At 46.2% G+C, this 25222-nt stretch overlaps 1 protein-coding gene across 4 annotated transcripts in view; it reads left to right on the top strand.

Moving 5' to 3' along the window:
• The window catches only part of LCMT1 (leucine carboxyl methyltransferase 1), a 41142-nt gene that overhangs the window by 8266 nt on the left and 7654 nt on the right, over positions 1-25222 (top strand). For 2 of the 4 annotated variants that reach the window (XM_045461598.1, XM_045461597.1), the window contains exons 2-7: positions 8415-8506; positions 10488-10609; positions 15869-15945; positions 18232-18293; positions 19429-19531; positions 23034-23154. In XM_045461598.1, coding sequence (XP_045317554.1) covers positions 8415-8506; positions 10488-10609; positions 15869-15945; positions 18232-18293; positions 19429-19531; positions 23034-23154 — 577 coding nt within the window. Of the gene's footprint in view, positions 1-2068; positions 2154-7167; positions 7290-8414; positions 8507-10487; positions 10610-15868; positions 15946-18231; positions 18294-19428; positions 19532-23033; positions 23155-25222 lie in introns of those variants that run through there. The other 2 variants (XM_045461599.1, XM_045461600.1) reach the window with 2 other exon arrangements.

Genomic DNA, 25222 nt, shown 5'->3' with positions numbered 1-25222 from the left:
GAATAAAGTCAGAAGTAAAAAATTACAAAAGCCAGGAAAGGTATTGGTTCATGTGAAACCACCTGGATTTGCTCACTGGGAGACAGGGACCTGATCTTTCAGTGTTGGCTAGAAGAAACAATGGATGCTTTCGGCAGCCTTGAGTTTTCTCGGGCAGGCACTAAGGGGTACCGGAATCATCCTAGGGGTGGAGCCTTGAGCTGTTAAAGTCTACATTAGTGTTTGTTTGAGTCTCTATACAGTAAGTCAAGGTTGAAGCCTAGTTGAGAAGAGGGCTCGAGGAACCTGGCTAGAGTTTGGTCAAGGAAAGAGTCTTTGTCAGTGTAAAGTAGTTTGTTCCTATACATGTATGAATACACCATGATTTGTTCGTGTGTTCTCCAATGATAGGACATTTGAGTTGTATCGAAGTTTTTGGTCATTGTGAATAGGCTACAAGGGACATTCTTATACAGGTCTTCAATTTCTCTCAAATAAATGTCTAGGAATAGAATTGCTTAGTCACAGGGTGGGTATATATTTAACTGCTAGACTGATTTCCAAAGTGGTTTATCACTTTACACTTCCCACCAGCAATGTATTGAAACTCCAGTTGCTCAACATCCTTGTTAACATTCTGTATTGTCAGTGAGGGTGAAAGAGCATCTCGTTATGGGTTTAAATTGCATTTCCCTGGTGACTAATGATCTTAGGCATCTTTTTGTGTGTTTATTGGACATTCCTACATCTTTCGTGAACTGTCTGTTCAAGTCTTTTGCCCATTTTTGTTGTTAATGGTTTTTGGTTTTGACTCATTGGAGTTTATTATATATTCTGGATAGGAATTCTTTGTCAGATAGATATATTGTACAGGTACATACATGGGTAGGAAAATTAAAATTGAAAATATTGACAATAGCATCCAAAAACCTAAAGTGGGTAGGAATAAATATAACGAAAGACGCAAAACAACTTTACACAGAAAACCGTAAAACACGGTTGAGAGGAAATCAAGAAGACTGAAATAAATGGGAGATACGCTTTGTTCATGCATTGGGAGATTTGATGTTTTGAGATTCCTGTTCTCCCTGACTTGATCCGTGGAATCAGTGCAATCACCGTCAAAATCCTAGGCATCTTTTTTTTTTTTTAGAAGAAATTAAGAGATTGTTTCGAAAATGTATATGGAAACGTGAAGGGTCTTGAATATCCAAAAAAGTCTTTAAACGAAGAGCAGAGTTGAAGAACTTAAACTGCTTAATACTGCTTAATTTGAAGACTTGCAGTAAAGCCACAGCAATCAAAGTCTTTGGCATAAAGATAGATCAGTGAAACAGAATAAGGAGTCCAAGAAATAGACCAAACACAAGTACTGTTGGTTGATCTTCACCTAGATTGTCAAGCCAGTTCGGTGGGTGAAAGGGACGTCTTTTTAATGAATAATTCTGGGTAAAGTGGATATTCACGTGGAAACAGAATGGGCCTTAGCCCCTACCTCGTTCTGTACACATTAATTTGGGATGGATCATAAACTGAAATATAAAAGCTAGAACCATAAATCTTTTATATGAAACCATGAGAGCATATGTTGACAACCTTGAGGTAGGCAAATGTTTTGGATACAGAACCAAAAAAAGCACTACTTACAAAGGAAAAATGGATGCACTGAGAAAATGAACAGGCAAGACAGACTGGGAGAAAATATTCAGACTACATGTGCTTAAATGTTTTATTTTTTCCAAAAGAACTTTAGCATCATTCAGGCCCATGACATCCTGTTACTATATTCTATATTGACTGGGTTTTTTGTTTGCTTAAGTCAGATATGAGACATTGTACCATGGGAACTTTCTGATTGACTTCTCCTACTTAACTCACCCTCTTGTGAATGTTGGTTCCTTTTTCATAAATGCCTTGCCCACTAGTCAGTGAGTACTTACAGTGGAGGCAGTAGATTTTAGATCATATTAATCCTTGTAAAGTAATTGGGTGTTAGCTGAAGCCAAAAGGCAATACCAGTAGCCTCTGTTGGGAAGAAACGATAGCGTGTGAGTTAATTGAGGCTCAGTTTTGTTTTGTTTTTTTTTAGGTGATTCAACACTTAAGGCCTTGTGGATCTACTTAAGAAAGCAACAGAGCTCACAAGAAAGGAAACAAACTGAAAGTCTGTTTAGGTACAAAGTCTGTTGCCCTTAAGACTTTGCTTCCTGCCTTCCATTTAGAACCAGGAATGAAACTACCAAGAAATAGAAACAAAAAAAAAAAAGAGACTAAAAGAAAGACCAATAAAATTAACAATAAGAGGTAGAGCAGTATCTTAGGCTAGTATGCAGTATGTAGTTCAAATTTCAAACTTAAAAATTGATGCTAAGAGTATCGGATTGATTTTTGCAATTGCATTTAAGTACGTTGTATGTATGTGTATGTGTGCATACGTTACATATATATATGTTTAATGTACATATAAATGTGTGTGTACATATATACACACACACGCACACGTAAACACACACACATACACACATACACACGCACACAGATATCATTTAAGCAACTGACGTGTCGGGGGAGGGATCCAAATCCAGGTGGGTAAATAGGTTTGAAAAGCAATAGAATGAAATTTTCTTTTTTTTTTTAATTTTTTTAATGTTTATTTATTTTTGAGACAGAGACAGACAGAGCATGAACAGGGGAGGGTCAGAGAGAGAAGGAGGCACAGAATCTGAAACAGGCTCCAGGCTCTGAGCTGTCAGCACAGAGCCCGACGTGGGGCTCGAACTCACGGACCGTGAGATCATGACCTGAGCCGAAGTGGGCCGCTTAACCGACTGAGCCACCCAGGCATCCCTAGAGTGAAATTTTCTATAGGGTTCTGTAGCTTGAGGGACCGACCTTCACCTCAGTCTGTAAAGCAGTGCCTCCCACGGGGGGTCGCTATGAGGGTTGTAGGCGTTCCGTTCCTATTGGTCAGGCATTTGGAATGATGCCTGGCATTGTAGTCAGATCTCAGGAGTGTTGATAGAAGTAAAATGAACCTGGCCTTGATCCTCAGTGGCTGGGAGAGCGTGGAGGGCCCCTGCCCTTTCCTTCAGATGAAGAAATCCCTGGCGGAGAGCATGTCACCCCTTTCCTGTTGCAGGTGGTACTCATGCCTATAGGGCAGAGTCAGTAAATGCTCTCGAGTGAGTAGGTGGTTGGCCCAGATCAGTGTTTCCCACGGAAGGAATGTGAAATGACTTTAGGTGGCACACAGATGTTTGAAATTTTAATAGTTAGGTATTTATTGTAGTGTGTGTTAGAAGAAAATCCCAGGTAGCACGTCAGACCCGAGTCCTAAAAAAAAGCGAGTTGATTTAAAGAAATGTTACACTGAACAGGTGGTATGTGAATGTCATGAAAATTTCAAAAGCAATAGGGATCGACCGAAGACTGCGAAATAGGTCTTCCCAAATCTGAGATTTGTGATGCTTTGGGTTTTAAACAAAGTCAGGATACACAAAGAGAGGGGATATTTTCTGGGTTTGGGCAACAGAGGACTGGTGGGGACAGACAGACAGACAGCAGCACCAGGTGCACCGCGTCAGTGTAGAGGCGACCACTGTTCACCTTTTGGTGCCTACTCTGGGAAGTCTTGATATGTATACTGTACATGTATGTATATTCACGTGTACGTGAATGTACGCATTCATCTAACAGAATTGGGAACATTCTGTACATAGAATTTTGTAGCTCGCTTTGTTCACCTGATACCGTAACCCCAGGTTGAGTGTTCTTACCGAAACCTTTTTGTGTTCATTCTTGACTATTTCCTTAGGGTAAAATCCTGGAAGTGGGATTGTTTGGTCATCGCGTACATATAACTCTTCAGCTTTGAGTACCAGCAGCCGAAGTGCCTCGTGGCATGGCAGTGACAGTTTACAGTTCTGGCGGCTCAGGTGCCCTCTTTCTCATCCTCACCAAAGCCGGGTTCTATTAGACGGTTTTGTTGCTGATTTGATAGCAGATTTACTGCTTGCTGTTTCTGCTTTCATTTTGCATTTTTTGGTTTCTTTATTTTGTATATTCAGTGGTCACTTGGCTCTTTGGTGAACTGCCCATTTTTGGCCTTTCTTCTGGGATATTAGGATTTTTTTCCTTACTGATTTGTAAGTTCTTTATGTTTTAAGGATGTTACTCTGTGATGTCACAGGTACTTTTCATCGCTTAATATTTGCCTTTTATGTTTGCTTATGATATCTAAGCTTACTGTTGCTCATGTGGTGAAGGCAATACTGTATTTGATCCACGCTGTGACACACGTTCTTCCGTCTTTGCCATCAGCTGTGATTTATTCTCAATGTGTCCCGTGGTCACTGCCAGGTCGTGTTAAGAGTTGTCATTACCTGTGCAAGTGGATGTGGTCATTGTTGCTTGCGGCATGGCCGGATGACTACACCGTCAGCTCTTGGGTGCTTCTGGCCACGTGCCTTTTAAGGGCCATTTGCAGAAGGAGCACAAATCCTGATGCTGTTGGAGAACCATCCATTGATACCTCCTGATGTGATCGAGAAAATCTCAGTAACAAAACCTGCACCTGGACGGTCGGTAGCGTGGAAGGAAATCTTGGAGAGGATGACGGTGATCTCTTGGGGATGCAGCCTTGCCAATGCCCTTGGCGGCCCAAAGGTCAATATTGTGTGGAAACTCACAGATACCCCAAAAGGGAAGACTTAACCCTCTTATTGCATTCATCCATTTCCTTTCAATCCGTTTAAATAAGCACAAAAGGGCTTTTGCAGGAGCGTCTGGCGGCTCAGTCAACAGAGCATGCAACTCTGGATGTGGTTGTGAGTTCAAGCCCCACGTTGCACACAGAGCCTACTTGAAAACTAATTAAACAAACAAGTAAACAGGCTTTTTCCACCAAGCACAAAATTAAAATTGTAAGCAATAAGAAAACCATTAAGCTAACTAGCTGGCAGTGTTTCTTCTTTCTTTTTTCAGTCTTATAATTGATAATGTCTTAGATGAAATATGGCATATAGTTCATGGAGAAAAAGTTTAAAACATAGAGATAAATTAAAACACACACACACACACACACACACACACACACACACACACCAGAAATCGCCAGTTCCCTAGTCCTTGTCTGTAGATAACGCACATACGTACATACACGTGTTCACGGGCACATTGGCTACATAGGTTTTTGGCCTAAAATTTTTCCCTTCACGGTGTCTTGAACATCTTGGCATGTCTGATCCTTCTAGTTCATATCTGAGATGACCGGTTAGTGTTTCCTTGTGTGGATCCACCATGCTCAGCTGGGCTCTCAGGGGTGACAGAATTCTAAGCTCTGAAACAGGTTGCCCATCTCCTTTTGGAACTCCCCATCAGCAGTGCCCGCTAGTTCTTTGACCCTTAACCTTCTTAGCAGTGCTCTGTAAATCTTCTTATGTTAGCCACTCTGAAGGGCAGATCAGTGACATCCTTTTCCTCCCAGAAACCACTGGCAGTCTTCTAGATCTGGAGACCGGAAGGAGATGCATGTTGGAAACATTAGAAAGTGGGAGTCGTAAGGACTCGTGACCGGATACGTTTGTGTTCTGTCCCCACCTGTTACGTTTGTGCACCTCGCCGTGGTTTGGGGCCGCTGACCTGGCTGCAGAGGTCTCTCCCTGGCTCCCACCACCCGCCTCTCTAGTTTCTCCTGTTTCTCCGCTGTTCTCCAGCCTCCCTACCGACTTTGTTACTGGAACATTCCAAGGCGGTTCCTGTCCAGAGCGTTTCTGTCTGCTCTTCCTCCTGTCTAGAACGCCTTTTTTTTTTTTTTTTTTTTTTTAATTTTTTTTTTCAACGTTTATTTATTTTTGGGGGGACAGAGAGAGACAGAGCATGAACGGGGGAGGGGCAGAGAGAGAGGGAGACACAGAATCGGAAACAGGCTCCAGGCTCTGAGCCATCAGCCCAGAGCCCGACGCGGGGCTCGAACTCACGGACCGCGAGATCGTGACCTGGCTGAAGTCGGACGCTTAACCGACTGCGCCACCCAGGCGCCCCTAGAACGCCTTTTGCACAGCTTTCTCCAGTTCTGTAAGGACCCAACTCAGCCCATTCCCTTTTCAGAGAGGCTTTCCCTCTCACATTCTCTAACGTAGGTCCATCCGTCCTCCACGCTGTTGTCCTTCGTCTGTCACAAGCCCTTCTTTATCTTTGTGTCTGGTTCACTACTGTATCCCCAATGGCTGGTACTTAGCAGACCCTCACCAAAGATGGCTTGATGGAATCAATAGTATTAATTTGACGGAGTTTACGGTTGAGAGGAGGGGAAACTGCTCCTTGTCATCCAGAGGAGGGCGGTAGTAAGTCCAACGCAGAGCTTGTGGAGGGGGGCAACTCGATCAGCTTTTCAGCAGGTAGGGCTGCTGGGCATTGGAGTGAGTGCCTTCTTTGCGGTGCATAGTCAGGCAGTGGCTTGGTGTTGTTGAAGGATTCTGGCATCGGATGTCAGGGTTGACCAGGTCAGTTCCAAGGCCCCCTCCAACCCTTAGGTCCATGTTTGATGTTCGCATCACTAGTCTGTGGTTCTTGGACTGCAGATACGGCCTTTACCACTAGATGGCACTAGGTGATTCCTTTGAGGCCGGTGCTCCTCAAATCCGCCAACAGTGAGAACACCATCGTCTCTCTTTTTTTACTTATCGAAGTATAGTTGACATACAATGTCACATTAATTTCAGGCGTGCAACATAGTGATTTGACAAATCTACACATCACTCAGCACTCGCCACGGTTAGGTGTCGTCACATCTGTCACCGTACTGTTCCAACAGTATTATCGACTGGATTCCCTATATTCCACTTTTCATCTTTGTGCGTTACTTATATGACTGGAAGTTTGTACCTCTTAAGCCCTCTTTGCCTATTTTGTCCATCCCCCCGCCCCCTCTGGCAACCACCACCTTGTTCTCTGTGTTTCAGAGTCTATTTTGTTTGTTTGGAGAACAGGCTTTTCATTGCATTTTACCCCAGACACCCACTTCAACAAAAGCTTCACAAAACCGTCTTAACTCTTACAGTGTGGAATGCATACTGATATTTTCTATGTCACTCTATTCGACTGCATTTTCACAGATGGAGACTTGGAAACTACTACACTGATTTTATTAGACGGATGGGTCATAATTCATCGTTTGAAAAGCACCGTTTTAGACAGCTGAGCCTGTTCACCCTTGTAAAACTTGGACAGTCTGGGCCCGTAGCAAATCGTGTCCCTTAATGAGTGCTTTGTGCATTTCCGTGCTGACTTGCTGCCTCGAGAAGCCAAAAGTATGTGCTTCCTTATGTGTGTGTGTGTGTGTGTGTGTATGCGGATGTGTGAACGTGGACGTGAGAGAGACTGGGGGGGATAGGTTTGTACAGGCTTAGCACCGACCACAGTCAAGGCAGCGGTAAGCCTTGTCAGTGGACGTAAAGAGAAGATATCATATCTGCCTCTGGGAGCTCAGACTCTAGCTGGGTAACAGTCACTCACCCCTTCCCCTCTCCGCTTGTTCATCAAGAAACACGGAAATGAGCTCATACACTCAGGATATCACTTAGGATGCTTCAGGGTGTAGCAGGTAACAGAAGCCTGACTCCGTTTGGTTTCAGCGATAAAGACATTTAGAAACTCTCAAAGTGTCTGTTGAGAGGTAGAGCGGGCTGCAGGCCCCCAGTGGCTCGGCCTTAAGGATCCAGGTTTCTTCCATTACATGTCCTTGTCCTAAGGCTGGTTCCGCTCCTGGTTGCCAGAAGACCTTAAGTGGTCATTGGGGTTTCAGATCCCTGGCTTAGAACACTAGAGCTTTGATTCCCTGTCGTGTGGCCTGGGGAGAGGTTAGGTTACTGTAGCATTTTCCAGGTTGTAGTGCATGCCAGAGAGGGTAAGCTACAACGGCATTTTCTAGGTTGTAGCTGTTCTGTTTATTTGTTCCTGGTTTTCCCTTTTACTCCTTAAGGGACGTGAAATGACAGAAATGACAGAGCCGGGGGAAGTACTTAGGGAGTCATTAGCGAGTTTGACAAAACAATTCTAGATCTCCTTTCCTGTGGACCCAGAACTTCTGGTTGAGTAGAGTTGTCTGAAAAGTTCTGGCCAGTGAGTTTGCCGAGTGAGTAAATGGTTGCACGTCTTCTGGGTGAGGTATGAGGTGAGGTTGTATGCTCTCCAGGGTCCTGGAAACGGAATTAGCCGTCCGAGTAAAGAGAGGTGACGCATGGCCGCCGTGGGAAGGGTGAGAGGCAGTGTAAGTGAGCACCTCGGCGGATGGCTGAGTCTGTTTACGTTTGTCACGGAGTGCTAAATGGGAGTGTGTTGGCCTTGTGAAGTAGATGGTTTTCCTCCTTGACCTGGTTCCTGAGAACCTGAATCTACTGACGTCTACTCACCTGCCTCCTTTTTATCCCTTCCAGGTTTGCAGTAAGCATGGGCTACTGGCATGACCCTTACATCCAGCATTTTGTAAGACTGTCTAAGGAGAGGAAGGCCCCCGAAATTAACAGAGGCAAGTGACCCCCTCCCTTCTCACTATTCCCTCATCAGCTGAGAGGCCTGGGGTTTTAGGGATTCATTTTTTTTTTTTTTTTTTTTTTTTTAACAATACAAATTTATTATCTTACAGTTCTGAAGGTCAGAAGTCAAACATGGGTCTTACTAGGCTAACATCAAAGTGTCATCAGGGCCGTTTCTTTTGGAGACCATAGGGGAGAGTCTCTTTCCTTTTCTTGTCTACCTTCTAGAAACCACCTACATTCCATGGAAGATGGCCCCTTCTCCATTTCAAAGCCAGCAGTATAACATAGGGATTCATTCTTAACATGAGAGTTCCAGTGTTCCTTCTCTCCGGTAGTATATGAAAGTGCTTATTTCCCAGCATCCTCCCCAACACGGTGTATTATGAAACTTTTCATCTTTGTGAATCTGATCCATGAAAAATGGTATCTTACAGTAATTTTATTTTAGATTCCTCTTATTTTTGGGTGAAGTTGAAGATCATTAGGATTATTTTTTTAATATATTTTTTAAATGTTTATTTTGAGAGCAGGCGAGCGAGCGAGAGTTCACTTGCTTGCAAGCAGGGAGGGGCAGAGAGAGAGAGAGAGAGAGAGAATGAGAGAGAGAATCCCAAGCAGGCTCCATGCTGTCAGCACAGAGCCCGACGTGGGGCTCAAACCCTTGAACCGTGAGATCATGACCTGAGCTGAAATCAGGTGTCGGACACTTGCTTAGGCCACTGAGCCAGCCAGGTGCCCCAAGATCATTTTATATGTTTAAGAGCCATATATATATCTTTTACTGTGAACTGTCTGTTCATGGAAGGAATGACTTTTTTTGGCCTTGTGAAAGTGATAGTAACACTGTTAGGCTGTACAAGTCATTTCTATCAAGGCAGTGAAAGGAATTGAGACAGGAGGGTGACTTAGTCTCAGCCAGATTGAGAAGTTGGCCAAATGACCATAGTTCTTGTGGGTGCAGGGCATCTTGGCCCTAAAGACGGATCCTGTGGGTAGTTTCAATGAGAAATGTGAAGAAATTTTAAAGTGGTGCTTCCTGAGAATAAGGACATGGTACTTACTTTGAGCTGAGGGTGAAACCAGGCATCAGTAAGATTGGACGAGGCCTGGCTAAGAGGCCTTAAGCCTCCCTCCCGCACTCTTGAGGACGCTTTCCTAACAGACGCTGCAGAGGCAGGGCCCTACCATGGTGCCCTGGGTGCTGGGGGCCCTGGGCAGCAGGTCAGCCCTCCGTCCTTCTTCCTCTCCCTGGGTTGGCATCGCTAGACTAGGGCCCCATAGTAGGAGAGTGCTTCCCAAACAGCGTGTGGGGGGCATTTTTAAAATTTTTCCAATGTCCAGTCCATTGTGGATGATACTCTGTAACCCACGGTAAAAAGGATTTACTAGAAAAGTAAAATGGAAGAGACATGTAACGTTTACTTATTTTTGAGACAGAGAGACAGAGCATGAACAGGGGAGGGTCAGAGAGAGAGGGAGACACAGAATCTGAAACAGACTTCAGGCTCTGAGCTGTCAGCACAGAGCCCGACGGGGGGCTCGAACTCACAGCCTGTGAGATCATGACCTGAGTCAAAGTCGGACGCTTTACCGACTGAGCCACCCAGGCGCCCCAAAAGAGACACGTAAAAAGACAAGCTCAAATTATTTACTAGTAGAATCCATAGACATGAAATCCCTATGTCAAATTGCAGTAAGTGTCCAAATGCCACTTAAATTTTGTTCTTAAAATAGTAATACTGTAAGCAGAAGGTATAGAACACAGATCAATTTTATCTTCCTTTGAAGATAAAAAATTCCTTTGAAGAGAATTTTAAAGTTGTTACTTCTCCCATAAGGTCTATGGATAACCTAAACCGCTACCCCCGAAGAAGGGCAGAAGTGTTGCCTTTTGTCCTCCTGGTGTGGTGAACTTTGCAAGGCTTATTTCCATCATCACTGAGTCATGGCTTGTCTCTGTCTCTCTCTCAGGATATTTTGCTCGCGTCTATGGCGTCAGTCAGCTTATAAAGGCATTTCTACGGAAGACAGAATGTCACTGTCAGATTCTAAATCTTGGGGCTGGGATGGATACCACCTTCTGGAGACTAAAGGTAAATTTAAAAATACCGCCCCCCTGTTTCCCGAATTGTTTACTTTTGTGAAGGTTCCCACCGGGTTCAAAAATGTCAGGGGCGCCTTGGTGACTCTGTCGGTTGAGCACCCGACCCTTGACTGCGGTTCAGGTCATGATCTCTCGGTTTGTGGGTTCAGTCCCCGCATCGGGCTCTGTGCTGACGGCACAGAGGCTGCTTGGGATTCTGTCACTCTCTCACTCTCCCTCTCTCTCTGCCCTTCCCCCATCTCTCTCTCAAAATAAGTCAATAAACATTTTTTTAAATGCTAGAAATATATTCAAAAGGAATGCGGTGACTGCCTGTCTCGCGTCCCTGTCCCCATCTGTTTGCACCCGCTGTGCCACCACTGTCAGCCACGTACGTGATGTCACCAGGGCCCTAGATATGTGCCTTGCTTCTTAGCTCCTGCTGTTACAAACAGGGCTTTTGATCAAAATCCTTGTATGCATTCTCTGCGTGTGTGCAAGAGCCCTGCCAGTGGAGTAGCTGAGACCAGGGGCCCATGCATTTGCCGTTTTGATGACAACAAAAGACTTTACTGTCGTCGTGACGGTGTCTTCAGTATAGCTTGGAGATTTGCAAGGCTGGGTGATGGTAACATGACACAAAGCCCTTTTAAGTTTATTTATTCATTTGGAGAGAGAGAGAGAGAGAGAGAGAATCCTAAGTGGGGCTTGGATGCGGGGCCTATCCCACGGAGCACGAGACCGTGACCCAAGCCGAAATCAAGAGTCAGAGCCCAACTGCCTGAGCCATCCAGGTGCCCCTCCATTGTCTGATTTGGTCCCTCACCTCCTTCGTTAGGGTTCAAGAGCAGGTATAATTACAGTCCCGTGATCACAGAAGAGGAAATGGGTCCAGTGAGTGGCAGAATCAGGACCACAGGCCTGGTCTTTGATTCCGGGCTGGAATTGTAGCACCAAACCTTTTCTCTACAACGATCTCACCGATTGCGTTTTCTTTTTTGTAGGTTTGTACAGATCTCTCTTGGTTCTCCTGTCAGGTCGGTCATGTGGCAGTCATGGGTACGTGCATTTCCCCAGATCCTTGCAGAGGTACACCAAGATAAACTAGAGTGTGTGGGCCTAATGCGACCTGAGTGTGTATTTTGTCCCTCATCAGCTCACCCGATAAGGTCCTTGGTCATCAGTGCCCCCAGCCTCTCACTGAGGCGAGAAATCAGTGGCCTCAGCACAGCCTTAGTATTAACCGGTTGCCTCTGCATTCTTCGTTCAGGATAAGATAGCTAACGTTTCTGAAGTGCGTGCACATCCATGACCTCGGGAATGAACATGAGAGCTCTGCGGGGGAGGGGGGGGGTTACCCAGATGGGGCAAGGCGGGCTCCGAGAGCTTGTGCCGTCCCCAGGTTGGACAGCCAGTGGCACTGGAGCATGGAACAAACAACGGACTGCAGTTCGTCCACCTCCAGATTCCCTCCTTGTTCTCTCCAGAGAGCCCTGCGGCTGCTCGGGGGGGGGGGCTCTTTGCTATAGGTCAGCGGTGCCTCTGGGCCTCAGAGACCACGGTGTGGTGGAAGGAACTGGAAGAGAATGCAGCGGCAGAATGTGTGCATTGTGAACAGAAGCCACGGGAGAAACTCCTCCTTTGGGCTTGACACCCTTTTCAACGTGGTCCCGTGGTTTGGTTTCTCCCCCCGCCGTGTAGGTGGGTTAATCATTACTAAATCTGAGATGCTTATTTCTGAACAAGGTACACTGAAGCTCATGTGCCCCTTCCAAGAAAAAGGTTATCTGTGAGGAGCGAGGAAGGAGAATAGTGCAGGGTCTGAAAAATTTGGTGGAGTTTTTTCGTTTTGATAATGACATGAGTCTAAAAGGTTTTAAAAACCCTAAGTTTCTTTTTAGAAAAATGATGCTTGGGGGCGCCTGGGTGGCGCAGTCGGTTAAGCGTCCGACTTCAGCCAGGGTTAAGCGTCCGACTTCAGCCAGGTCACGATCTCGCGGTCCGTGAGTTCGAGCCCCGCGTCGGGCTCTGGGCTGATGGCTCAGAGCCTGGAGCCTGTTTCCGATTCTGTGTCTCCCTCTCTCTCTGCCCCTCCCCCGTTCATGCTCTGTCTCTCTCTGTCCCAAAAATAAATAAACATTGAAAAAAAATTTAAAAAAAAAAAAAAAAAAAAAAAAAAAAAAGAAAAATGATGCTTGTTTGCTCTTTGGAGCAGGAGCTGAACGGGCCAAATTTAGGCTGCCACCTATGTTGGTAAATAAAGTTTTACTGCCACACAGCCAACTCCCAGTTCCTTCCATCTTCCCTATGGCTGCTTTAGCCCTACGGCAGCAGAGTGGAGAAGTCACAGCAGAGGCCGTCTGGCCTGCAAAGGCTAGAGTGCTGGCTGTTTACAGCACGTTCGCTGATCCCTGTTTTTGAGCTCTCTGTGCTTCTGTAAAAGAGGAGGGGAAATCTCGTCGGCTAGTCTTGTTGTCTCGTGCACCTTCCACCTGGGAGGGTCCCCTGGCTGCACCAGCAGAGGCTTGGCTGTGGGTCACAGGCTTTTGGCTGCCGCTGGTGTGTGAGCTCGTTCTGGATGACGTCAGGCCCCAAGACCAGTCGAAGGGACAGTTGAAGCCTCCCACCTTCAAGCAGCGGGTGAGAGTAGAGTGCAGGAAAGCCAGTACAACCCCAGACAAAGAATAAAGGGTGAGTGAAACCCTTTAAGGGACCTCAGCTTCTTGGTGTCTCTTGAATTCTATTTCCACACGGCCAGAGGATCAAGGACGCAGGGGGTCAGTCTCAGTATGGCAGCCTGTGCAGCGGTCGGCCACGTTGGATCTCCTTTGAGCCTATGGGATACTCTTCCTCACGGTTGTCCCCGGCTGCCCTCCGGTAGCTATCCACGGTCCTGGTTGCCTTCCATGCCTCCTGTGACGTGCGAGCTACTGGCGAGCGGAGTGTCGGGAGGGCTTAGGGAATCCCAGAATAAAAAGCTGAAGCATCATGTCCCACAGCCATTTGTTGCCCCTTTCCCAAAGGCAAGAAAGAAGATGTCTGTTCCTTAAAAGCTCCAGGTGTGCCTTTTGGAAGCTTTCCCTCCTGGTGACCCCTTAATCGGCATTCTTAAGAGGGCAAGTAGCTGATGAGTGGGAAAGCTGTTTAGAAAGTCAGAAGTCCTAGACGAGCTATAGGATCGTATGCTGTCCTGCATTTGCTTTTGTTCTCCAGGCCTTCTAGAATTTTAGCGTGTCCTTAACTTCATATCGTGTGAGCGAAATCCTTAGAGGGTGTTCTGGAATTTCCTAGCAAAAGTCATCTTCTGGTATGCTCTAAACGTTTCCTCCAAATATCTTCGGACAGCTTTTTACCCGGCCCTGCCCTACACACGGGCAGGGGAGCGCGGCAGCACCAAGAGAGAACGGTTGAGATCGGTGAGCGTGTCTCTTCTGATGGGTCAGGAGAGACTGTCTTTGTCTCTGTCTTCCTGTCTCCCCCTTCCTCCCTCCCCCTTTTTCCCCCAGACCAGATCCCCTGAGATTTTCCAAGGGCTGAGGGGTAGCTGGCTCTCACAGTTCTGACACTTGCCCTTAGGGTCACCTCCTACTGGAAAATGCTTGCTTGTGATTGCAGCCTTCCCCACCCCCCGCCCCCGCCATCACGCTGTCTTGGGGGGCCGGCTCCCTCTCTGTCCCTGCTGTCCATCGCTCGTTACTGTGCACGTAAACGGTGTTCTGCGCAGTTGCTCAAGTCAGAAAGAGGGGTGTCATCCTCACCCCAGCTCTTCCTTGATCCCGGCCCACACCTGTGAGGCCCACCACTGGGTTCTGGGCACCAACCATCGTCTTTTTCTTGGTCTTTCTTTCCACTTTAAGTAAGCGGCTCTGTACTTGTGGAATGTAAGTACAGGTGGATACGGAGGCGTTAGAAGAGCGCTTTGGGGGGGCGCCGGGCAGGTCACCAGGTTGTGGAGCGCCTTGTTTCTTTCCCCAAGCCTCAGGGGCATCGGGAGCTGCTGCAGGCAACACGCAGGGTGTCGCTGAGAGTCCAGACAGCGGTGTCCTTACAGCGTGTGCAGTTGGCGAGCTGAGGAGGAGAGAATGCGTTCGTGAATACGCATCGGGGCTGAGGGATTGGTTGGACGTGACAGAGAATGTGCTAGGATGGCCAGGGGGCCAAGGGGAGACCAGGCCGGGGATGCAGAAGGGAGAGCAGGGTCGTGTGTGTGTGTGTGTGTGTGTGTGTGTGTGTTTGTGTGTGTGTGTGTGTGTGTGCGCGCGTCTGCCACGCTTTTTTACTGCAGCCCTCAGTAAAGATAAATGTACACCCCAGGCCAAGACCTAATTCTAAATACCCATGTCAATAAGGTTTTTAAGTTTATTTATTTAACTTGAGAGAGAGAACCGGTGGGGGAAGGGCAGAGAGAGAAGGGGACAGAAGATCCAAAGCGGGCCCTGGCGCCTACGTGGGGCTCAAACTCACGAGCCGTGAGATCGTGACCTGAGCCGATGTCAGACACTTAACCGACGGAGCCACCTCGGCGCCCTGTCCCCGTGACAGTCAATGATAAAGGCACACACGTGGCACTTACTAAGGCAGGCCCTGTTCTGAGCGTCCCTTGTGTGTACTTATTTCCTCATTACTCCTCACGACCCCGTGAGGTGCTGTCCCTGTCTCTGCTTCGCAGAGGAGGGAAACTTGGCCCAGGGAGTGGAGTGACTTTGGGGCCTCGCAGCAGACAGGCGGTGGAGCTGGGATTCGAACCCCCGTCCCCTGCTCCAGAGCACCTGCCCTTTACCACCCGCTGTATCCTCCCCTCACAGAAAAAAGTAAACGTGTCACAAAACAGTACTCACCCCCACTGTGTGCGATGCTTCGGGATTTTTGCCGTTTTATTCCATTTTATCCCTCAAATGCTGGTCAGCATTGGTGTCCTGACCCTCTCTGATTCATCTCGATCTGCTTTTTGGAAAATTCTGTCAGGTCCTACTCCCCCAGCGCCTCCACATACCCCCACCTCCATCCCAGGCACTGGTCCCCCAGTTCAGGCTCCCCGTGACTTCTTCCCTGGACAGCTGTGAACCCCTGACTCCCGTCCTCCATCCATTCCCCACGCGGAGACCACAGTAAGCTGGAAAATACGTCTCTGCCCAGATCGTTCCTGGACGTCAAACCCTTAAGTGCCCTGATGCTCTTCGGGGCCTAGCACTCGCTCGGTACATGAAGGTGGTCAGTAAATGTAGGAGTGAATACATAATTCTAAAGCTTACTGCGCGTTTTTCCTCAGGACGAAGATCTTCTCCCAAGTAAATATTTTGAAGTGGACTTTCCCATGATAGTCACGAGAAAGCTGCACAGCATCAAGTGAGTATGGCTTTGACCACAGGAGAGAGCCCGGTAGGATTCAGGGGCAGCGTTCAGGAGGTGGCCGGTCTGAACGCCAGACACCTCATTTTAGGGGACTCTTCCCTTTCACCCCCTTCCCACCTACCTTCTGGCCCCAAGATCCCCATTCCAAACTGTCTTCAAAATGAAATGTCCCCTCCCTTGCAACTCTTCTGTCCGTGAACGTAATTCTCTGAACACTTAATAGAAATGACCTATAGTGGTTTAATTTTAATCTGAAATTTTAAAAAGTGTTTTAATGTTTTATTTATTTTTGAGAGAGAGAGAGGGAGACAGAGTATGAGTGGGGGAGAGGCAGAGAGAGAGAGAGAGAGAGAGAGAGAGAGACAGAATCCAAAGCAGGGCCCAGGCTCCGAGCTGTCAGCACAGAGTCCGATGTGGGGCTCGAACACATGAACCGTGAGATCATGACCTGAGCCAAAGTTGGACACTTAACCGACTGAGCCAACCAGGCGCTCCAATAATCTGAAGTTTTATGTGTGCTCCGGCTACTTCTGTATCTCCAGAGCATAGAAAGGGGCCTGGCTCAGAGCAGATGTGTAGTAAATAGCGTTTGAATGAATAATGGGAGGCCAAATTGGCCATTTACTATATATGAGATAGTATGGGGGCCACCCTGAGTCCATGTTTTAAGAATTCTGCAGTTATAGATGACGAGTTTGTGAATCTTTGCTGAGAGCTTTTGTCGCACCACGTGAACTGCTTCACTCAGATGATCTCATTGAGTCCTCAGAGCCGACTCAGGAATGACATGCTTTTATTAGCAGTTGAGGAAACCAAAGCTCAAAGAAGTTAAGCTAATTTCCATAAGGTTACCTGTTGACAAAGGGGTAGAGCTGAAATTTAAACCCTGACCTCAGGCCCAAGGTCAGATTTTCTCAGTGGTTTTTAACGTATACTTCTTCCCCTTCTTTTTATTAAAAAAAAAAAATTTTTTTTAAGGTTTATTTATTTTTGAGACACAGAGAGAGAGAGAGCATGAACAGGGGAAGGTCAGAGAAAGAGGGAGACACAGAATCTGAAACAGGCTCCAGGCTCTGAGCTGTCAGCACAGAGCCCGACGCAGGGCTTGAACTCTCGGACCACGAGATCATGACCTGAGCCGAAGTCGGACGCTTAACCGACTGAGCCACCCAGGCGCCCCCTCCCCTTCTTTTTAAATTAGTCATTTAAACAAAATCTTAATTCTGACATTTAAAAAAATTTTTAGTGAACATTAAAACTTTCACCTTGTCCTTTAAAGATGTGTAATTCCCACAAGCTAGAAATAGTTTCCAAGTTTTTTTTTCTAACTTATCCTATGGAAACAAGTTTTCCCCCTTTTCCAAATACAAGATTATATTATACAGAGTGTGCATTTTATGTAAAAAAATTTTTTTTAATATTTATTTATTTTCGAGAGAGGGAGACAGAGTGCAAGCTGGGGAGGGGCACACAGACAGGGAGACACAGAATCCGAATAAAGCTCCAGGCTCTGAGCTGTCAGCACAGAGCTCAACTCAGGGCTCAAACTCACGAGCTGTGTGCAAGATCATGACCTGAGCCGAACGAAGTTGGATGCTCAACCGACTGACCACCCAGGCGCCCCACGTAGTGTGCATCTGAGATGCGCTATGGCATCTGACGCTGTGCAGCCACAGAATACAACCTAGCTTGTTAGGACACCAAGTCAAATAAGACCAGGTGGGCTCTCACTTAAGCCTAGAGGAGGTTTCTGGGGTGAAAGATGTGTGTATGGTGGTTGCGATACTGAAATCGGCTCTCTGCGCTCTAATTTTTTGCACATTCTGGAGGAGAGCAGAGTCATCACATAAACGTTACTGAACGTCAGGTCTGAGTAGGAATCGGTTTGTTTAGTTGTCTGTGATTAATAATGGTTAAAATTTTTAATTGAGTGAGCAGAAGCAGGAAACGAGAGATGGCTTGGAAAACACTGGAACGTTTGGAAACATATCGCTAGCCTATCTTTAGCGATTTCTCCATCTCGAGTGTTTGGTTCATGATCAGTTTGTGACTTGACGTCAGATTCGGAGTGTAACGCTTACTGACCTACTCTGACAGCTGATCCACTGAATTTTTCATGTGTGTGCCTAGGGTCAGACATGATTAAGCAGCAGGCCCTCTGGAGTCGCCCTTGCTTTGAGCAGTAGCGGTTCCTATTGGCCATTTTGGTAGTGGGTGTTTGCGTTTTTTCACTAACTAAGCTACTTGACTCATTTCTCTCTCTTTCCCATCTCCCCATAGATACAAGCCTTTCTTATTACAACCCATTATAGAATTACATTCAGAGGACACACTGCAAATTGGCAAGTACCGTTAACCTAAGTAATACAGTATGGGCTACCTCTCTGCTTTTCTTCCCCTTTCTTTTTAAAGATGGTGTGTGTGTGTGTGTGTGTGTGTGTGCGTGTGCGTGCACGTCTGAGTCTGCACATGTGTGCACATGACGTCACAGAGTGTATACTTCTGCATCACATTTACTGTAAAGGAACTTGAAACAATTTTTTGTATGGCCCCTCTTAGGTGTCCGTAGGTCCCAATCTTAAATCTTTTGAAAAACATTTCAGTGAGTTGCAAACATTTCAAATATAGGAGCTTTTTCCCGAAAATCTTTCCTTGGAAAAATCCAGTCCGGCAGCCTCAGACCCTGACTCCTACATGGCTGCTTCGCTGAGAGGGAATGCACATCCCACCACTGTTGTCTCGTACCTGACCCGCTTCACCTGTTACGTAAGGTCCTTGGCCCCGGGGCTCAGTTTTTCCCCATAAGTTTTCAGTATGAGTGTTTCCAACAACTCTTTCCTCCCTTCTAAGCCTTTAAAACTAAGATCACAAACACTCTTCCAGAATGTTCCATTGTGTTCAGTGTGTGTCTGACAGAGAAATTCAAGGGGCTTATTAATAATTCAGGTCAGAAAACATGCTCAGAGAGGATGGCCTTAGATGGTGGGCACAGATAACACAGAAACGTCAGGCAACTAGACAGGCCTCTACACCAGCACAGTGCCCTCGTCACGCTCCTAGTGAACAGACTCCCACAGAAAATAATATCTCTCCCATCCTTTGTTTCCCTCGTACTTAACACTAGTGTTAAGTAGGAAAAGCGGTTTTAAAAAGAAGAATTGGCCCTGTTTTCTTTTTTCTCTGTGATGTGTATGTATTTGTGTGACAGAAAATGTGCTTATGTTGTGTGTATGAGTTTATATTGTATGTATAGAAAAAAGACTGGAATGTTCTATACCAAAACATTAATAGTTGGAAGATGTGATTTTCGTTCATTCCACCCTCCTCCTTCTTGATTTTCTTTTTTCCTTTTTGCAGTGGGACATGTATTTCTGTAATGGGAGAAAAAATAATTTAATTTTGAAAAAAAAAATCCATTGAAATGATCATCTCTGGATGAATTTCTGTTGAAATGATAATCTCTTCTTGGCTTTCCAGATGGACACGTGTTGGATTCAAAGAGGTATGCCATTATTGGAGCAGATCTCCGAGATTTACCTGAACTCGAGGAGAAGCTAAAGAAATGTAACATGAATCCACAGTGAGATCTTGTTTTAACCTCTTACGCGTTTGTGATTTCTTGCGAATGCGAAATAAGGTCAGCTGAAAGTGCAGCATGATACCCGTGTTCCGTTTTTAATTCTGAAATGTTTATCACTTCATGGCTATGAGGGAGGTTTTCTAAGTTTTTGACAAGCAATGTTTCTCCTGTTTTCCCATCAGAATCACGCGTATTGCTTTTATAACATACTGATGCCTAATACCATAAAGTTTGAGAGAAGATAATTATATGTATAGAAACCTATAACCGCAGGGCGCCTGGGTGGCTCAATTGGTTAAGTGTCCAACTCTTGATTTCCGCTCAGGTCATGATCTCACAGTTGGTGAGATCGAGCCCCATGTCAGGCTTTGCGCTGACAGCTTGGAGATTATATTAAGTATGCGTGTGAAAGCAGTTGAACGGAAATTGGCGCATAAGCTATAATCTGTAGATTATTACAGTTGCAGTGGTAACCAGCAGCAACCTGCTGCGAACGTAGAAACACACCATTTGGGCAAATGTGCTACATAGCCAGGGAAATAATCACTTACAAATCAGGAGAGCTCTTGGGATGCCTGTGTGGGTCAGTTGGTTAAGCATCCAACTTCTGATTTCGGCTCAGGTCGTGATCTCCTGGTTCATGAGATTGAGCCCACATTGGGCTCTGTGCTGACAGAGCCTGCTGGGATTCTCCCTCCCTCTCTCTCTGCTCCTCCCCTGCTTGCCCTCTGTCTCTCTCAAAATAAGTAAATAAATTTTAAAAAAATTAATCAGGGGAGCTCTTGATAGGCAAGTTTGCCTCACTTCTGGAGATCTACAAAATGGATAAGGAACAGCGGCTATCACAAGCATTAGAATTACATCCATAATTCTCTGGGGTTCATTTGTGCTCTGTGTTTTCCTCTGTGGGCTGTTTTTGCTTCGCTTAGATTTCTCTTCTGAGAAGTATTAATCCTGTTTTTAATATTGGCGATGGCTGCCTCTTAAAAATATATTGTAAATGTGTTTAACTTTTCATTTTAAAAGAATTCAAATTTGTAAAAAAAGTTGCAAAAATTGTACAGGAAATTCCCACGTAGCCTTCGTCACCTGGCTTCCCCATGTGGTAATACCGTATGTAATAATCGGTGCCTTTTACATTAAAAAGGTTTTTGGAGGGGCACCTGGGTAGCTCAGTCGGTTAAGCATCCGACTTCAGCTCAGTTCATGATCTCATGCTTCGTGGGTTTGAGCCCTATGTCAGGCACTGTGCTGGCAGCTTGGAGCCTGGAGGCCTGGAGCCTGCTTCAGATCCTGTTTCTCCCTCTCTCTGCCCCTCCCCTGCTTGTGCTCTGTCTCTCAAAAATAAATAAACATTTAAATAATTTTTTAAATAAATAAAAACGTTTTTGGAACTGTTTTTCTCTAATTACCAACCTATTGAGGTTTTGAAACTTTTTCCACTCACTTTTTCTAATCATTTCTATTGATATAATCTGGGGTTTTAGACTTAGGTTAAAAAAAATTGCTTACTTTAAACTTCCTTTTAATGTTTTTCTTTCTGATTTTCAACTTCATCTGCAACTTGGACTTCATTGTCTATCCTCTGGATTTAGTTCTCTCATTCTTTGTACCATGACCCAGTTGGGTCCAGAGAGCATTTGTAGATATATACATACATACGTGTGTGTGTGTGTGTATATACATATACATACATTTGTATTTTAGAGAGAGAGAGAGCATGTGCAAGTCAGGGAGAGGGGTAGAGGAAACGAGAGAGAGAGAGATAAGATCCCAAGCAGGCTGCATGCTCAGCATGGAGCGCAACACAGGGCTCAATCCCACAACCCTGGGAAAATGACCTGAGCCGAAATCAAGAGTCAGATGCTCAACTGACTGAGGTACCCAGGTGCACCTGGATATATATATTTAATTTCTTTTAACGTTTATTTATTTTTGAGAGCGAGTGCGAGCACGAGCCGGGGAGGAGCAGAGAGAAAGGGAGACACAGAATCCGAAGCAGGCTCCAGGCTCTGAGCGGTGAGCACAGAGCCCGATGTGGGGCTCGAACCCATGGACTGTGAGATTATGACTTGAGCTGAAGTTGGATGCTTAACCGACTGAGCCACCCAGGCACCCCTGGATGTATATTTTTAAGTCACTTGAGTTATACAACATTTCCTTGTCAAAAAAAGAAAAAAAAAAAAAAAAGGAAATCCTGATAAACAGTAACAGTGGATAGTTGGGACTGTCAGGTCAAAGCCAGCAGCATTTGTGGGTAGCCTTTCTCTCTAGCGATCATGAGTCTAGGCACTGAGTCTAACTGCATGGGTTACATTCTGACACTAACATACACGGTGTTCTTTTCAGGAAATTTCTTGGGTATTTTCAGTTCAGACAATTTACTTGTTTTGAAATTCCCCGCCAATAAAAATAGGCAAAAATAACCTACTTGCTTTGTGAGAAAACTAGCAACCAGCCGTGAGGAACAGCAGCGTAAAGGGGCAGAGAAGGAGGAGGATCCAGTAAAGGAGTCAGAAGGAGCAGGAATAAATCAGCAGAGCTCACATAATTTAGGGCTGCCTGTGTTCCCTTCCAACATGTAAAGCTTTTAGAGATTTCTGTAGGAGTTTATTGCTTTTCCGGTTTCGTAATTTGTTCGTTACTTCGGGTCTGGTAACTCAGACCGCATACTAATGTGTCATTTGCTGAAGACGGTTCGTGTTGTTTTTAATTCTCGATGATAAAAGTTTGTGTAAGAAGAATTAGATTCTGTTAAGGGATAGCAGTATTTCTGCATTTTATCAGTCAGCTTTTGACGTGTAACAAAATCTCTGCAGCCTCAGCGGTCTCGAACAACTCACAATTCAGAGCAGTTCACAAGTTGCTCGGGATTGTGTGAGTTGACCATTTGGACTAGGCTTAGCTGGGTGGTTCTTCCACTGGAGCCAGCTGCAGCTGAGGTCCCCTGGGGTTCACTCCCGTAGCTGAGATCCCCTGGGGTTCCCTCCTATGCGGATGCCTCATTCTCACGCACAGGGCCTCCCCTCCGATAGCAAGCCAGCTTGGGTTCATTGCCACACTGGTTCAGGCTTCCGAGCAAGAGGGCAAGGGCCAACGTGCAAGTGATTTTCAGCTTCCGCTTGCATCGTGTTTGCTACTGTTGTATTGGCCACAGCAAGTTACAGGCCTAACCCAGGTTCCAGGGGAAGGGAACTAGACTACCTCGGAGCAAGGGGTCTGCAGGGCCACCTCATCACCGCGTGCGGGCATGCCAGGGGAGAATTTGGAGCAAGCCAGACAAAACCTTGCTCAGTGCTCACGTTGTCACGGTCTGAAACTTTGGGCCACAACGGGGCTCTCCACCTCTTACCGCCCTGAGGGTTGACGTGCTATCCGGGGCTTCTCCTCTTCCTGCGGTGTGCACCCCAGGGTTTTCCTGCCCTGCCAGCACTATCCGTGGCTGCCGTTAGAGTCCCGATTTGATGAATCCATACTTATGTGCCTTTTTTCTTCTCTGAAGATTGCCAACACTGCTGATAACGGAATGTGTGCTGGTTTACATGACTCCAGAGCAGTCGGCCAACCTTCTCAAGTGGGCAGCTAACAGTTTTGAGACGGCTATGTTCATAAACTACGAACAGGTAAAAGGAAGCTCAAGACCTTTGCGTGCTGTATGCGTTCGCGTGGTGGCTAACCCTCTCTGAGCAACCTCAGTATAAATTTCCACTCACTCTTTTCCTTCCGCCTCTGGCCACACACACATCTCCTTTTTAATCGATTCTAGCAATTCCCAGCGTTCCTGATTTCTTAACTTCCTGCAAACTCACAGCCAGGGTTTTTGGAACTTCTCTCTTGGCCTTTACAAAAACTTTGTAAAGTTCACATTTTACCGTTGTATTAATTATAGAGTCAAAGACCGCGATGGAAGGAATTTTGGCTAACATACGGGTGTCAGGGTAGCGAACCCTGATTCCTTCCGAGGCAGGCAGGTGATGCAGTGGAGGATGTTGGCCAGGTGTAAGGTAGACAGGAGTGCTGGGGACTCTGGTGAACCACAGTTCACCCCTGCTCAGTGCCACCTCGTTGTTCCCATGTGGACATGGGAGCCTGGAGTTGAGAACCCCCAATTTTTCAGGAGAAGCTACAGTGTAGAATTTTAATGTAAAACTCCTAATTTGTAAGATCCCCGAGTTTGGCCCGCTGGTTGCCTGTTTTTCTCTTGTGATGTGGTGGGAAGGGTTCTGTTTTAGAGCTTTGGAATTATTCAGCGTGGGTCCGAGTCCTGGCCCTGGCTCTTATGATTGGCCAGGTGCCCTTAGGCAGAATTGTAGGGTGGTTGGGAGTCCATGCTCTGGAGGTAGATTGCCTAGCTCTGTGACCTGGACAAGTTTCATAACCTCTCCGTGCCGTCTCTTTATCAGGAAAATGAGAATAATAACAGTCCTGACGTTAACAGGGTGTAGTGAGGAGTAAGTGAGTTAATTTGTACAGGAGCGTTTTCAGGATTGCCCGGCTGCTGAGCAGGTATTAGCTGTGATTTGGATCTTTCTGAGCCCCAGGTCCTTGTTTTTGTTTTTATGTTTTTAAAGTTCACTACTTATTTTGAGAGAGAGCATGAGCAGGGAAAGATCGGGGTGGGGGTGGGGGTGGGGGTGGGTGGAGAGAATCCCAAGCAGGCTCTGTGCTGGCAGCCTGGAGCCTGACGCGGGGCTTGATCCCACGAACTGTGAGATCATGACTTGAGCCGAAATAAGGGTTGGATGGACGCTCAAGGAACTGAACCACCCCGGTGCCCCTGCCAGGGCTTTGTTTATAAAGGGATAACTTCTCTGGACTATTATGGGAGTTCATGAGATGATGTGTAGCGGGGGGCACGTGACTGAATACATGGCGCTAATTTTATTGCTTATTTCAACTTTATTGATTTCATTTTTTTCATCTCATTTTATTTTTAAATTCCATTACGGGTGAGAGCAGTAAAGGCTTTGCCCCGTGTCACATAATTACGGACAGATCTACGGCTAGACCTTACCTTGGTTGACTTTCTCACCCCTTCATGCTCCAGGCCAGATTCCCGTAGAGGTGGTTCTCGGTTTTCTTCCTTCCCTTTGTGTAACTGGGGGCATTCCTCAGACTCAGTCTTCAGTCCTGGTGAGTGGATATAATGGTAGCTGGCCTCATCTGGCTTCTGTAAGTCCTGGGAATCTGTCTTTGCTTGCAGGATACCAGGACTGGGGAAAATGAATTCCGCTTGCTTTCTTTTTTTAAATTTATCTTATTTTTTTTAGCGTTTGTTTATTTTTGAGAGAGAGAGAGAGAGAGAGAGGGCGCGAGCAGGGCAGGGATAGAGGGAGAGGGAGACACAGGATCTGAAACAGGCTCCAGGCTCTGAACCGTCAGCACAGAGCCCGACGCGGGGCTCACACTCACGAACTGTGAGATCGTGACCTGAGCCGAAGTCGGCCGCTTAACCGACTGAGCCACGTAGGTGCCCCTGAATTCTGCTTTGTTTTCACACATTGTGGGTGTTCACCCTGCTCTGTTCACCTTGTTTCATTCGTGCATTCTCTTATTCAACATCATGTAGCAATGGTGGATGAAGTGAATCTTGACCACGGACCCAGTCACTTGGGAGCAAGCCTGGGGATGTGTCCGTTTTAACTCAATTCAGCAATTTCCTAACAAATGCAAACCATCAGCCTCCTCGGG

The sequence above is a fragment of the Leopardus geoffroyi genome, chromosome E3 (assembly GCF_018350155.1).
Source record: "Leopardus geoffroyi isolate Oge1 chromosome E3, O.geoffroyi_Oge1_pat1.0, whole genome shotgun sequence".
NCBI classification, from domain to species: Eukaryota; Metazoa; Chordata; class Mammalia; order Carnivora; family Felidae; genus Leopardus; species Leopardus geoffroyi.
This window is presented reverse-complemented; position numbering and strand designations above follow the sequence as displayed.